Source organism: Seriola aureovittata, chromosome 13 (assembly GCF_021018895.1).
Source record: "Seriola aureovittata isolate HTS-2021-v1 ecotype China chromosome 13, ASM2101889v1, whole genome shotgun sequence".
In the NCBI taxonomy this organism is placed as follows: domain Eukaryota; kingdom Metazoa; phylum Chordata; class Actinopteri; order Carangiformes; family Carangidae; genus Seriola; species Seriola aureovittata.
The window spans coordinates 18,790,152-18,805,287 of record NC_079376.1 but is presented as its reverse complement, the minus strand read 5'-3'; the positions used below and the strand labels follow the sequence as shown (position 1 = coordinate 18,805,287).

The window sequence follows — 15,136 nt, the reverse complement described above, 5'->3', positions numbered from 1 at the left end:
ACTCAACTACATGTTGCTACTTTTAATTGTAAAGGAGTAATTTCACAGTGTGGTATTGTTACTTTAACTCATGTAAAATGACTGCTGCTCAAGGATACAGTATGGTGGTGATAGAGGTGTTTGCCTCCTTCTGTGTCTCTACAAACTCTCCCACTCTCACACTTACAATTACGCACAAACAACGTTGGGAGAGAGCAGTAGCCTGCAGGAGAGTGAAGCATGCAAATAAACAGCACAATAACCCCTCCACCACCACCAACAGTGTTCCTCTGAAGCACGTCAGAGGCAGCGGACTATGAATCGAGGTGCACAGCGGGGTGAGGAAAACATTTCTTGGGGACACAGTTAGGGGACTGTGCTGGTCTCCTGACTTGGGACTGACACTCCCACACACACCCACATCCCTGAGAGCCCCACGTCCACAGCGCGCTGCAGGGAAACCATCAGGTATTGTATTCAGACTTTATCCATTTCTCTACTCGCTTCCTCGTGCGCTCTCGGTGCTGCTGGAAAACACTGTGAGCAGGAGGGTCAACTCGGTGGTGAAGTCAAGAGGCACGTGTTTGTTTTTGAAGTGGTAAAAAAAAAGCAAGTTCAAAGCAGCACCACAGAGACTTTGTCTTTGCACAGGCGACTGTTTGCGTGGGCAAGTGTATGCATATTTAATCGACGAGTAGGCAGCAGTAATTCAGCGTACTGGCTCACCAAGTGGGCAAGTGAAGCAGGGGGATGAGAGAGGGGAAGAAGGGGGCTTTTGGTGACAAGCTTGCACTTGATTAGATGATCTGTCCCTCGTTGTTGTGCTTCTGGGAGAAGTCCTGGATGATCTCAGCTGGTATTGTTGATGGCTGTTTTGTGTGTTTGCAGTGTGTTTCCTAATGTGTGGGATGGCAAGGGAGTAGGATCGAAAAATTGGCCAAAGGCTGCTACTTATCTAAAAGTAGGCCATAACTGTTGAAGTATAGAAAACAGTGGCATACAGAAAGTTTCATTTTACATCTAATTTTATAGATTTTTATATTTTACCAATTATTCGGCCGGGTCTTGTTGACTCCCTCTCTCAGTGTCACGCCTTCAGGAGTCAGTGTGGCAGGCAGCGACAGACCAGGCGCTCATATACAAAGCCAGCACGTTCACCCTGTCTGCAGCAGCCGAGCGGTGCTGAGCACCACCTCCGGCATCAGGAGCAGCAGCAGCAACAGCAGTAGCAGTAGCGGCGGCGGCAGCAGCAGAAGCAGGGTTTTGGAGCACAGTTGGAGGACCGACGACGCATATCAACAGCGCCAGGCTCGACACCAGTCAATACTGATGCTCAGTGGCCGGTCGCTGGTCGCTGGCTGCCGGTTGCTCGGGGACAGTGGAGGCTGTTGAATGAGCGGAGGTGTCGCTGAAGCGCTGTCCGAGGTGCTGAAAAGCCCCTGACAGACTGTCGCTGTCCCTTTTCCCAGTCGAGACTATACGCATGAACTGACGTGAATGCTGAGCAGCACAACACAGCACCCCCGGGCAGAGTAAATGGGACCGCACGTCGTCCGAGCGTTTGAAAGATGGAGAGATTTTTCCTACTCGTCCTCAGCTGTCTCGGCGTCTCTCGAGTCACAGCCGGTAAGTTTATGTTTATGTGCAATGAGAGGGATGTTCCCATGATTTTTAGCGCAGCAGCTCTCCGCCTGTCTCTCCGACCCTCACTGAGTGGTGTTTTATTGTCTCATTAGACCAAGTACTGAAGGGAATGCAGCGGCATGTGGGTGAAATACCGCTGGATTTCGTGGAGCCGTATTGTGGAGGCTTTGGGTTTTAACCGGTGTTGTTGTGAGACGTTGCGTAGTCTGTTTGTGTTTGTGGAAAGGCTGTCTGTGTTTGCAGGCTACTGGAGGTATTTCCGTGTTGTCATCTGATGAAACAAATATGAAGATTTCACAATCCGTGGTTTGAACGATGCAAACCTGAGAAACCTGCACAGAGTCACAACCAGACCGTTTGTCATGAGCACTGATGAAGATTAGTGCAGGTTAATTGACCTATAACAAAGTGTGTGTGTGTGTGTGTGTGTGTGTGTGTGTGTGTGTGTGTGTGTGTGTGTGTGTGTGTGTTTGATGTGAGCCAAGCTGACCTTTCAATCTCATTTCATATAAACTGCTGCACAAATACACACATTCACAAGCTCAGTGTTAACCTGAGCTGTGTATTAACACTGTCCATCAGTGTTAGAAGTGTATGAGCATTTGTTGAATACTGATCAATAGCAGTTATTTTTATCCATAGAGTCCAAAATCTGCCTGTAATGAACTGGCAGTGGCCACTAGAAACACAGGATCGTATTGCTGAGGAGCGACAGTGGTCCTCTCACAAAGATCCATGGAAACACCAGTGATGCGTGCTGTGCCTGTCAGTGTGAGTGCTGGTGTCCAACATATACTGTAGGTTACTGTCTGAGTGTGCATCTATAAAACATGCCTTTTAGAGCCCAAAGTACACAAACACACACACACACTCACACTTTGACCGCTCACTGCGATGGAGTGCCACACTTCACTCCTGACACACTCCTGCCATCGAAATGCAGCCTTGGTTCGCTCGACATCCTCCCACTTCTCAACCTTTCCACTGACCATAAATCATTGCATTAAAACACACACACAACACACACACACACACACACACACACACACACACACATACTTACTGTTATGCAGTTCACTGACACACACAATTTACAAGCACACTCTCTGTCTTGTGTGCTTTTGTCTTTCTCCTACAAGAGTAAACAATTTTATAGACGTACTGTAAAAAGACTATATTACAAAGTGCTGTTCAGGTGCTTGAGGCACACAACATTTCTACTGGTAAACAGGCAGTGAGATGTCTGTAATGGATGTCAGCACTTTCATTGCCATAGAATATTTTTATGACGGATTTATGGTGGTCTTCATTTTTTTTTATGTTTTGAGGTTTGCAAACATGTTTCAAACCTTTTTAGTTTTTCACTTTATTTCAATTCTGTATTTAACATTTATAAACGGTACATTAAAGCTTAGATTGTGATGGCTGCTTGATAATACAACAGTTGTAATCATGCATAATTATATAATCTATACAGTGTGTTGTAAAGTATTTATTAACTGTTTATAAACCACTTATAGAACATTAATAAACACTTAAAATATCCTTATATCTGCTTACAGCTCCATTATAGTGTGTTATAAACCATTAATTACATGCTGCCTATCAATGATAATAGTGTAGGTATAATAAATGTTATCTTTTAACCACTGTTATGTAGAATATTAGAAGAACAGTAGTTTCATGTTCAGCAAAAACAGAAAATTGTCAACAGTGACACAAAGAAACAGGTTAGATCATGTGATCACTGTTTTTAGTGATCAGTTCACATGTGGACACAACAACCTCACCGTCAATGTTTATTTAGTAGCTGTTCTGGAGCTTTAGCTCATCTCACATGATATTCATCAAAGAAGTTGAACCTCAGCTTTTAAAGAGAAACTTAACACCTCCTTAAAATCCCATTTCTGCTGACCGCCGGTGGTTTGACTTCTCACCTCGCTGCAGTGACGTAACAATGCAGTACTCCAGGACCCTGTGGTGCCACTGTTGCGTGTGGGTGCAACAGCAGCACACGTCTGACCACGCCCAGCTACACCCAGCAGTGACACTGGGTGTGGTAAGAGGGAAAACAGGCTTGAAGCTTTCAAGCAGAGAGGACAGTAAAAACTCTGCTTTTCAGTCTGTTGCATGTTGAGTTACTCTCTCAGCAAACAAGTCCATTTGCACTATTAAAGTTTGAAAATCAGTTAGTTTGCTCCATTTTCTTCCAATGGATAAAAAGTGCTTAAAGTTGTCAGAAGTATTTTCTCAGTCTTCTGTAATTTAAAAAACCCTGGCCACCAAGGCAGATCTCAGGACTGTTATAATCTAGTTACCCCTCAGGTAAATGCTAAACTTGAGAAGACTGTCTTCCAGTAATTTGAATGGACTGAAGTACAGAGGATTTTAAAACTGAATCTAGTCTGAAACTGTTTAGTGATTTAGGTCAGTGAAGCTGTCTGCGCTTTCATTATGTCTGGCAATCTATTATTTCTTTACTCAGGTCTCTCTTTGATAACAGATTTTGATTTTGGTGAGACTACCTGATTAAATAAACGTTGTATCTAAGGCACAAAATGCCCGAAAAGTACACAGAAAAAACTCAAATTAAAACATCTACTGTTCCATGGCAACAGAGCAAACTAAATCTGCTGATGAAGATCGTGTGAAATCATCAAAAGCTCCAGAACACCCACTAAATGGACCTTGAAGTGAGATTGTTTTGTCATCATCTGTTTTCAAGGTCAAGAATAAATTTTGAACCTCAGTGAGTCCAAATGTGACCACAGAAATGTGCAGACTTTCACAATTCACGATTCACAGTTCAACTCAATTCAAGTTGTTGTCTCCCAGTTTATTTTAAGACTCAGTCAGACGCCTGCACTGGGAAACCAGGCCAAATCGATGTTGAGACGGAGAGGTGGACTGGCAGGAGTGAGTGGGTGCACGCCACGGCACCATAAAATTTATAGTAGGGTGACGTCTTTACTGTGTCTGTGTTTATAGTGACTCATAAACAGTTGGTTGATACCGGGAAAGGAAAGGTAATGTTTCCATTTAAAATGTAAATCGACTCTCTAACACATTCATCTAAATGAGGCCATAAATCCTCACAGGCAATTTTCCCCCAGTCCTTAACAGTTCTGAGTTTGGAGAAAGAAAGAAAGAAAAAAAAAATCGATGAATCAATCAACAAACTGAACAGTGATGCAAGTGGTGGAAAGGCTCACGGCTGTTCTCTTTGTGTGTTTACAGTAATGAGTTCAGAGAGCAAAGTCTTTCAAGAGCGCAGAGGTTATTTCTTTAAGCTGTAAACCAAAACATCTCGGAAAGCTTTGGCAGCCACCTGCCAGGTGATAAATCCTATGTGAGTACAGTAAATTATGTGTCAGGTGCTCAGCCATCTAGCATCCATAGAGAGGAGTTATAGGCCTCAGCTGTGAAAGCCAAAGTTTATAAAAGCTATCCATCTCCTCTCTCTCTCTCTCTCTCTCTCTCTCTCTCTCTCTCTCTCTCTCTCTCTCTCTCTCTCTCTCTCTCTCTCTCTCTCCCTCCAAATTATCATCAAACAGAAGCAGATGTACACTGTGAACATTTCTGAGCAGACATCCAATCAGTCAGAGAAATGCAAAAAAAAACTAAATCACAAGGTTTCATAAGATTTTCTGCTGTTTGTCACACACACACACACACACACACACACAGACAGACATTGCAAATACTTCTTTATGCTTCCTGGATTGTCTGGTGGATGCATCATGCTGCATTATTCATTGAAATTAGATTTTATTCAAATGTGGTGTCCTTTAGACCTGTGGGGTATCTGGGGGCAGCCTCCTGATTGGAGGGCTGAATCATCACTGTTCCCTCTTTAACAGGGCACGCGTGTGTGTGTGTGTGTGTTTGTGTGCATGCGTGCGTGCGTGTCGCGGGGGATACAGAATTCTGTGTGTGCATGTGATTATTAGTTCATTAGTTTTCCTCTAGTGAATTGTGTGAGCACAATTAGCTGTTTGTAATTATTAGCTGTTGGTAATCTTGTTTGGTGTTTGTAAGTTTTTTAAAAGCAGACTGCTGGACTTTTTTCATGAGCTAATTACAGTTCACTACATAGTCACTGCACTTACTTCTTACAAATATTTTGCATCAGATTTGGGTATTGACTGTCTTTGACAGCATTTGTTTATTTTACAGTGAGAAATAAAGACTTAAATAATATGTAAGTCTTTTGCAAAGAAACATCTGTAATGCTGCATGCAAACAGAAAAGTAACTGTAGCATTACAAGCTAGCATATATATAAAAAAAAAAAAGAATACAGTTTAAGAGGTGCAACAGATATATCTTTTGTAAATGTTGGTATTTATTTATTTATTCATTGCACGCACATTATTATTCATGCGAACACAGAGAATTGTGTTTCAGACTAAGTCGTTATTCATACAGTCTAGAACGAGAGGGAAATATCCAGTTACGCTAACCTGATGTTATTTAATCATATAGTCAAACATTATTAGCATTTGCTATTCGAGGTATGTGTTATTTTTGTGAAATAAAATGTAATTTAAAGTATAGATTTAGTAAAGAAGTAAAGATTTACATCATTATAAAGCATTTTCAAGTTTCAGGTCAGACACATAATCTGTATTCCATTTTACTTCTTTTAAAAGAGTCATATATTCAGATGCTTCAGTAGCTTTAACAGTTACACCTGGAAGTTATTGGGTGTAAATATTTAGTGACAACTCATCTCCACATAAGAATTACTTTATGTGGTGCAACCTGCTTTAAAAACCCTGTGAACATTTACACTATAGGAGGAGGCTAAAGTTGAACTATACAGCAACAAGAGTCATAAATCACTGACAAAACATTTAGGCTACTGAATAATAATGTAGAAACAAGAAAAAAAACTTTTTCTCATCTTTTCTAGACAAAGTTAATCATCTTAAATACATCAGAAGTGAAAAACCATTCAAATCTTTCATCCGTACATCAGAATATTTCAGGGTTTATTTGAGCCATTTACTGACTTTGTTAAATCATCGGCTCTAAAATACAAAGGACAATGAGAATCATTCCCACGTTTTACAAATCACAGGCTCATATTTTCTGGTTTCCCGTGGAGCTAAAGATCTTTAGCTTCCTGATGAGCGAGATGTAACATACTGTGTGATTCAGGGCCATACTTTTGTTTAATATGCATATATTTTTCCTCAAACTTTGTTATGTAGACTTTTGTTTCAGCTGCATGCACACAAGATATTTTTGGTGTGCAGGTGTGTGGTGATCTGCGTGTAAATACAAAGATGAAGCCAGAGCTAATTCATTAGCTTAGCTTGACAGAGTCTGTGTATTTTTGGAAAACAGAATTGGGGCTGATACACAAAAAAAAAGAAGAAGAGAAAAAGTCCATCCACCCTGTAGCTTGGCTGTTGTTACTGTCAGTGTTGCCCAGATAATCTTCCTTAATCATTCTCACACCCTGACACATTTTAATTGTCACATGACGAACAGAACTGAAGGAGCTGAGATGAAAATCCATTTTCACAATGTCCTTTCAAAGTCCTCTTACACAAGTGCCAGTACCGCTGAGTGTTTGTGTCAACAATACTACTGCTGCTGCTCTTTCCTCTGGCACCTCATCACCCTCTTCTTTATTTCAAAAAGCCTCTTTTGAGTTCTTTTGAGAGCTCGCCAATGGCTTAGCGAGACACTGATGAATACAGCGATGGCCTTGTGGTTCAAAGTAAGAACTCTTATGTGTTAAGGCTTTCAGATCTGGTGGCAACACTAGGATTTGGACCAAACAGCAGAAACTGCAGCAGAGAAAATGGAGATTTTAATCTTTTGCTTGTTACTTGGAAGCTTTTTTCGTATTCGTTCAGTGTTGTCAGGTTGGTTTTCTTTTTTTCTTTTTCTTTTTTTTTTTGCCAAAAATGGAACAGGCATTAGAGGACAGATTGGTCCAATCATCTGGACACTGGGCCTGTGGGAGAAAGAGATGGCAATGCCAAAAGACTGACGTGGCAGCGGCTGCTCTCTGACGCAGTCTGTCGTCTGTCCAGTATCACGTCTGAATGTGTGCAGGTGGAGCGGGGTCTCAGCTGCAGGTATTTCTGGGGTTTTCTGCGTAACAGACTTGTTTGTATGTGTACATGAGTGTGTGTTCAACAGCTTTATTTACCAAAGCACGCATAGAACAAATTCTAAATGTTTAGGAACATACAAGAAAAAGTGTTATTGATCAAATATAGAATACTCACGTTTACACATTGAACAATGAGAAATTTCAACTGTTCTACATTCATCTGTTTGTGTGGACAAGAGTAGCAAGAAAGATTAAGGCAAAAAGCATCACAGGCAGTTGGGTTAAACAGGCATACAGAGAAAAGGTCTCATTTTACAGTATATATGTTGGTACGAATGTTATTGTGTTTCACATTGTGTTCCACAACATTTCCACTGTTTCCACTGTTCATTTATTGTTATAAAATCAGTTATTAGGGACATATGTGGTTACACCACAGCTGATGTTATGAGAACGACGGGTAAATGTCTCCCCACCACAAAGAAGCTGGTTAAGCTGAATCGTGACACTTCTCGCTCTCTTATTGATTCATGGCTGATAAATCACTGTAGCACATAATTGAATTCAGCCAAACCAAATTGCTTTATTATCGTTTGAAACATTCACCCGTGAATGATCCAGAGATAAATAAATACAGTATGGGAAGAGGTTCAAGAATGATTTAACTGGTTAAATAAAGAATTGCAGCACACCAAATACACACAGTACCACTTAAGTGAAACTCACAGATTATGAATTCACTTCTGATTTGCTTTTTAATTGGGGGGGGGGGGGGCATGTTTCGTTTTGCATTTGAGCAGCCTTGAGCACAGATAGGCGCCACCACATCCTCACCGACACACACTTTTGCTCGTTTGACTCTAACAAAGGTTTTATCTCCTGTACAGATTTTTTTTTTTATGGTAGTGTAAATATAAATGTATTTGTGTAGACACAATGGGGCGGGGTGGGGGTGGGGGGGCTCAATCCACAGTGAGGGGCCAGAAGTCAGTCACACAGCATGTGTTAGTCTCAGGGGAATACTTGGTAGAGAGACACAAAGAGATGAAAGCAGTGATGAATATAGAGAAAGCAGATGAATATATGCAAAAGGGAAAGGGTGCTAGAGTTAGAGTCACAGGAGAGAGAGAGACAAACCCACAGAGAGACAGCCAGTGGAAAAAGGAGAGAGCGAAACATGGAGGAATCAGAGAGAGTATTATTCATGTTTTCCCCCTCCACCTGCCTGTGACACCAGACCTCCGAGGCTGCTGCTGCGTTACTTTTACAGCTTTGGCCAAGTCCTCAGCGCGGGGGGGGGCACGGACTCCGCAGAGAGCTGGAGACGCTACAGTACGTGTGAAAGACAGAAGAAAGAAAAGAGAGGAAAGTGTGTTATCAAGCACTAATATCGTATTCATAACCTTATATCAAGTTATGAGCTCCTTTTAATGTTATCAGCCCCATCCCATATTACCAGCCTGTAGGGGTGGGGGGGCCTTGGTTGCTCCTTCTTTGAGAGTAGATTTCATTAGCAGTGGGCTTGTCAAATAATCAGCCTCACGGCGCTCCTTTGCCTTTCTGAATTAGCTGGCTTGCATTCTCTCCGCTCACAATGCTGCATTGATTTTCATACCCTGCCTTTTGACATTTAATTAGAGAAAAGTGTGTGTGTACGTGTGTGTGTGTGTGTGTGTGTATGTGTGTGTATGTATGTGTGTGTGTGTGTGTGTGTGTGTGTGTGTGTGTGTGTCCATGTCCATCTGATGGAAAGAGAGGGAGAAAGATGCTTTGCAACCCCACCCTCCCCACCTCAGCGTTCCCATGGCCAGCAGGGTTGGAAAATTCATTTCCTATGAGTAAATAACTCATTTCTCTACAAAGGGACAAAAAGACCCTTAGGTGTGATTATTTGACGGTGCTGGGCCGCTCTGTGCAGAGGCAGAATGGACCACAGAGAACACACAGACTCTGTGGGACGTGCACACATGCAGAAAGCACACACCCACAGCCTCCCACACACACAAACAGGCGCTCTGTGGCTGTTAAAGGCAGACATCTTAAATGAATTCAAAATTAAAAAGCTATGCTGGAACAATATTCCTGCCTAAAAACACCTCCTGCTTTATTAGCTGCCTACATTTACATTCTCAAGCAGCTGATCAGCAGCCACTGAGTAGCATGAGGCTAATCAGTAGTAGAATAGTACATGAGTGAGTCACAGCTAGGCTACTGTCTCCCCTTTTCACCCACCATGTCCTCTCTCGCCCAGATTCCCACTGAAGTGTCAGTTACAGGCAGAGAGCTTTACACACCAGGCTATGGAGGAGCTGCCAAAAAGCCCCGGTGTAGTAGCTGAACAGAAACACAGCAAGAGGCGTTTGGAGAGACAGACAGATGAAAAGAAAGAGAGAGACAAGTAACAGATAGACGGTGAGGGCGCGTGTGTGTGAGGGGGAGGTTTAGCACTAAGTGTCCGTAGCAGCCAGGGAAATAGGCATTGAAAGCAAATGTAAATAGAGGAAGAAATACAGGAAACAAGGACGTGGTGGATACGGATCCAAGAGCTCTGGCTAAAGAAGAAAAAGAAAGGGAGCTCCCTTTTGTGGTAACATTTCAAGCTGCCGTATGGAAAAGTGATGCACGGCTGTGAAACAGCAGGAAGCCTCTAATGAAAAAGGCATTATGGGCAATCAATTATAAAACATGACACAGCGTTACAGTGTGACTCCAACACGTACACATGGGTTAGACAGAACTTCTAAATTATTCACCAGATGCTTCGGCTCCTAAATGAGACACATTAACGCCTTATGTTCGCCTGGGAGTATCAAACTGTGATCCCCCTAACTTGTGTATATGTGTGTGTGCTATATATCCACAAGGACGAGACCACGTGCCAAGGTCTCCTCTGACACATGCAAGGGCAAACTCCAGATCAGCACAAAATCCTGATGGCTCTATCATGGCACATTAACTATGAATGAGGGGGAGCTAGCGTCCCTGCCAGCTGTATGTATGGTAACCCACGTGAGCACAGTGCAACCTGCAGCACACGCAGCTCCGAGACTAATAACATGTTAACAGGGGAAACGGGCAACAAGAAATTGTAATTTCACAATTTACAGCCAGTAATTCCCCCTGTGGGTTCAGCCTTCCCAGCCACTATGGCTGCTGCACGAGTTTCATTTCTTCCTCCTTCCAAAGTCTTCCTTCAAATAGACCCTGGCTTTGATATTCTCCTCCACCCGCTGGTTATTACACCTTCCATACAAAGTGACTGCTTACTTACTATTAGCCGTGAAATGAGTTGAAGTAGTTTAAGTTGCTAAACATGAATTAGCAGCAGCACAGTGATCCATGAAGTGATTCAAAGAAGAGGACGGGAAGTTACACACAGCCAGGGTCTGTGCTCGCCTCTAAAATGCCAGATAACAGTGGAGCATGATGCAGCTAACAGGCAGTTTTCATGTTAGTTCACAAGCCTACAGACTAACTCATTAACATCCCGGGGAGCAGAACAAGCCCAGGGGCCTGACTGTGAGAAATGCATTTCTAAGCATTAATAAGGTGGTACAAATCAGTAATATCTCCCCACGGGGGCGGACGGCAGCGGGAACATCACCCTGCGAGCTTTTATGATTCCCCAGTCTCAAAGCTCCTGCTGTCAGCCCAGGTCTCACAATGTTTCAGCTGAGCGGGGTTAAACTTGTAACCTGCACACTCAAAAATGTTCTTCTATCCACAGTGGAGGTGATTTTACTAATAACACCAATATCACAATGGTCATTTTTGACTTGAGGTGCTAACTATAACATTAATGATGGCTCCGTTCTATTCGAGTGTACCAGTGACCTGAAGCAGGTTAATGTAATTCAACCACAATAACTTTATAACTGGTGTTTTCTTAATGTGACATATTAAATGTCTTCGGTGAAAAAAATACCTAAAAACTAAAAACTCAATCCTCTAAATCCTCTCCTACTGGGCGCTCCGTCAGTGTGTACATTTATCTTTGAAATATACACCCCTCCTCCCACCTCCAATTATCCGCTCGCATGGCTTCTCATATCTGCAATGCAGACGACACCCAACTACCTGCTGTTGCCGCCAGACGACCCCACAGTCTCTGCACAGATCTCAGCTTGTCTCTGACACATCCCATGGATGAGGGAACGACACCTTCGACTAAACCTCTCTAAGACTGAACTCTTAGTCATCCCAGCCGACCAAGGTTGCAGGAGACCTGGGTGTCATGTTTGATGACCAACTATCCCTCTCTGACCATGTCCCATCTCCCAAAGATGCCTCTTTACATGATATAAAAATATATCAAAAATCAGGTCTTACCTGACTCCACACCTACCAGCTCTTGGTCCAGGCCTTGATTCTCTCCTAGACTGCTGCAACGCTCTTCTAGCTGGCCTCCCTTCACACACAGTGAAATCCTTACAGATGGTCCAGAATGCGGCATCCCGTCTGGTCTTAATCAGCCTCAAAAGTCACATATCAATCAACCTACATGGCTACACATGGCCGCCCATATCAAATTCAAGTCACTAGTACTTGCCTTCAGAGTGACTTCTGGGTCTGCACTCATATACTTGAACTTCATCCCTGCACACTCGACAGTCGCAGTCCAGTCTGTTCTCATTTGTGGTTCCCCGATGGTGGAACAAGCTACCAAACACTATCAGAGCAGTGGTGTCCCTCTCCATCTTCAAGAATCTCTTGAAGACTCATCTCTTCTGAGAAGACCTTCTCTAACATCATCACATGCCGAACTAGCGCTTACTATGCACTTCTTTACTTGATCTCCTTGCACTAACTGAATAGATGTTATATTTAGTATATACACCACGTCTCCTGCTGCGCTGAAGCTTTACTGTTTTCCCTCACACAAGTCGGCTGGATTATCAACCAGGCATAGTGGGCAACTGCCCTTGGGCCCGAGACCCTCAGGGGCCCCAGAAGCCTCTGGATCACTGTGTGGCAATTGCCAAAAATAATATGTACAATTATAGCCTGAATATAAGAGCTGTAAAGGGCGCTTTATCAAAAAATACCTATTATTATTATTATTATTTCAGTTGACATCATGCTGCATATTTCTAAATACATGTTTGTTTAATCAGTTCACCACAAACTAGCAGATGCGTAGCAAAACTGTGGTGGGATAGTAGGGAAAAGAAAGAGCTCTGCATGTATTTACATGTTGTGTCAACATGCATTTTTACTCATCCATATAAAATATCCAGAAATAGTCTAGATTATATGGTAATACCAGGTGCAAATGAGATCCACCACACAAAATGATTGTTGGTAAGAGAACTGATTCCATAGAGACCAACTGGGGAGAATACAGCATCAGCACTACAAAATCAGAGTTATAGTCACATCTGGTAAAATGATATGAAAACAATTTCTTCTTTATAGCTCATCATGTGTTCCACATTTCATATTCCCATGTTACCTTCAATACATCTCTGATAAATCCACCCAGAAATTCACCAGCTTAAAAGCAGTGAACTGCACTTTACCCAGTGTTGGGAAGTGTGTGCACACACAACAAACTGAAAGGAGATGCAGAGGGGGAGTAAGGGTGGGGGGATGGCAGTCGGCCTGGAGGAGGTGTAGGAGGAGGGAGCCTGTCGTTCTCAGGTCGACAGAGAGATGAGGAGGATGTTCATAAAATAATGATGAAGGCTTTACGGACCAGCACTGGTCACTGCCTGTGTATTCACAGCATGTCTGTGTTGTGAAACTGTAATTTAGCGTCCTCTCCTTGACTGTGTAGTTTCAAACACACACACACTCCCAGTGGGTTCTCTAATGAACGGGCATATTAGGGAGCTGTCACCCTTCAAACTACTCAGCATGGGAGAGACACCTAAGTGTCAGTCTGATCATCACTGGACTAACAAAGATACACACACACACACACACACACACACACACACACATACACATATACACACCAGGGAGATCGTAATGGCTCAAAGTCAGGCGGACTGTGTGTCAGGGCGATGAGAGACAGTTTATGAAGACATCTGTCTGGTGTTTCATTAGAGCTGACTCTCATGTCATGTGGACATTTAAGGCTCGCGGTCACGGCCCGCGACAGCTCTTATTGTCTCTCAGCATAACACACTCATACACGAGAGACAAGAAGCGCAAGGACAGACAAAAAGTGACTGGCTGTGGGACACGAGAACACTCATAGAGACAATTTAACTTTGAAAGTTAAGGAGTGATAACAAGAACTTTATCAGACAGTTCAAGGTCTGTTTTCCAGAAGAGACTGAAAAACAATAATTCAGTTACACAGTTCAACAGGCCGTCAGCACTATATACAACAAAAGAAGGAGAAGCCAAAAGAATTTCTACACTCTTCAAATTAGTTCCAGACATCAATGAAAATGTGAGAAATCGTTATGTTAAGATCATCCAGCAGGACAGGAGTTTCTCATTTCAAAGAGGATTGCAGCTGCTCCATTTTAAAGAGTAAAGAGAAAGTAGTGCCCACCAAGATCAGAAATATAGGCTATAGGCTTTACTTAAAGCTAACCAGCTCTGTGCTAAATTATAGGATTTAAAAGACATGAGAAGTGAGGTGCAGAGCTTCACAAGTAGAGAGCTTTATAGATCAGACTGTTGTCAGGCAATTATTGAGCAGAAAGAAGAGTAGAGTGACAACAGACACACATCTTGAAGATAAAAAATCTCTCTCCCCTTCATGTAAACAACAAAACTCACATTAATGTCAAAATCGGCTTTCATTTCTCTCAGTCATGAGTTTCTTCTTCTCTTCCTTTACAGTTTGTTGTTTGCAGTTTGGTGATTTTAGATTTGCAGTTTATATTATGTTTATATCTCTTGGTTTGTTTGTAAAAAGTCAGTGTGAACATGAACAGACCAACAGTCAGGGTGTCTTGGCTTCTGCTGCACCTATTTTTTTGCATTTATTATTTTTATTCTGTCTCTCAGACTTCTCCTTCTCTCCTTCGAGGTCGAGTTCTTGTTGAAGAGCTGAAAACAGGGAGGGAAAACTAAATAGACATTTGCAATTCTGAAGAACTTTTTTAGCACGAGTGAACAAAGCAATGGTCTGTGTCAGAGTCATAGAAATGAATGTGTTCCCTCAGGGGCATTATGAGCTAAATGTTTGCTTTCACTGTGTGTTTTGAGAGTGACATTGGCGCATGAGAGAGAGAGAGAGAGAGAGAAAGGGAGTGGGAGGGGACTAACTGAGAGATAATGAGTTTGATGTGTGACTTTGTGACACCCCCACCCCCCATGTTCCATCCCTCAGGCAAACATACAGCAGACGGTAAACACAAGCAAAGCCAATTCAAACATCAGAGTGCCTCAGATGCAGCCGGTGTCCATCCTGCCATCTACCGTCATTGAAACATCAGCGGAGGGGGAGGGGGAGGGGGAGGGGGGCATGTAACAGAGAGGC

At 42.7% G+C, this 15,136-nt stretch overlaps 1 protein-coding gene across 2 annotated transcripts in view; it reads left to right on the top strand.

The window, feature by feature from the left end:
* The first annotated feature begins 463 nt into the window (after positions 1–463).
* The window catches only part of fndc5a (fibronectin type III domain containing 5a), a 33,701-nt gene continuing 19,028 nt past the window's right edge, over positions 464–15,136 (top strand). Inside the window, exon 1 of one of the 2 annotated variants that reach the window (XM_056394209.1) lies at positions 464–1,605. In XM_056394209.1, coding sequence (XP_056250184.1) covers positions 1,548–1,605 — 58 coding nt within the window. In that variant the 5' untranslated portion in view covers positions 464–1,547. The remainder of the gene's footprint in view (positions 1,606–15,136) is intronic. The other variant, XR_008829425.1, reaches the window with a different exon arrangement.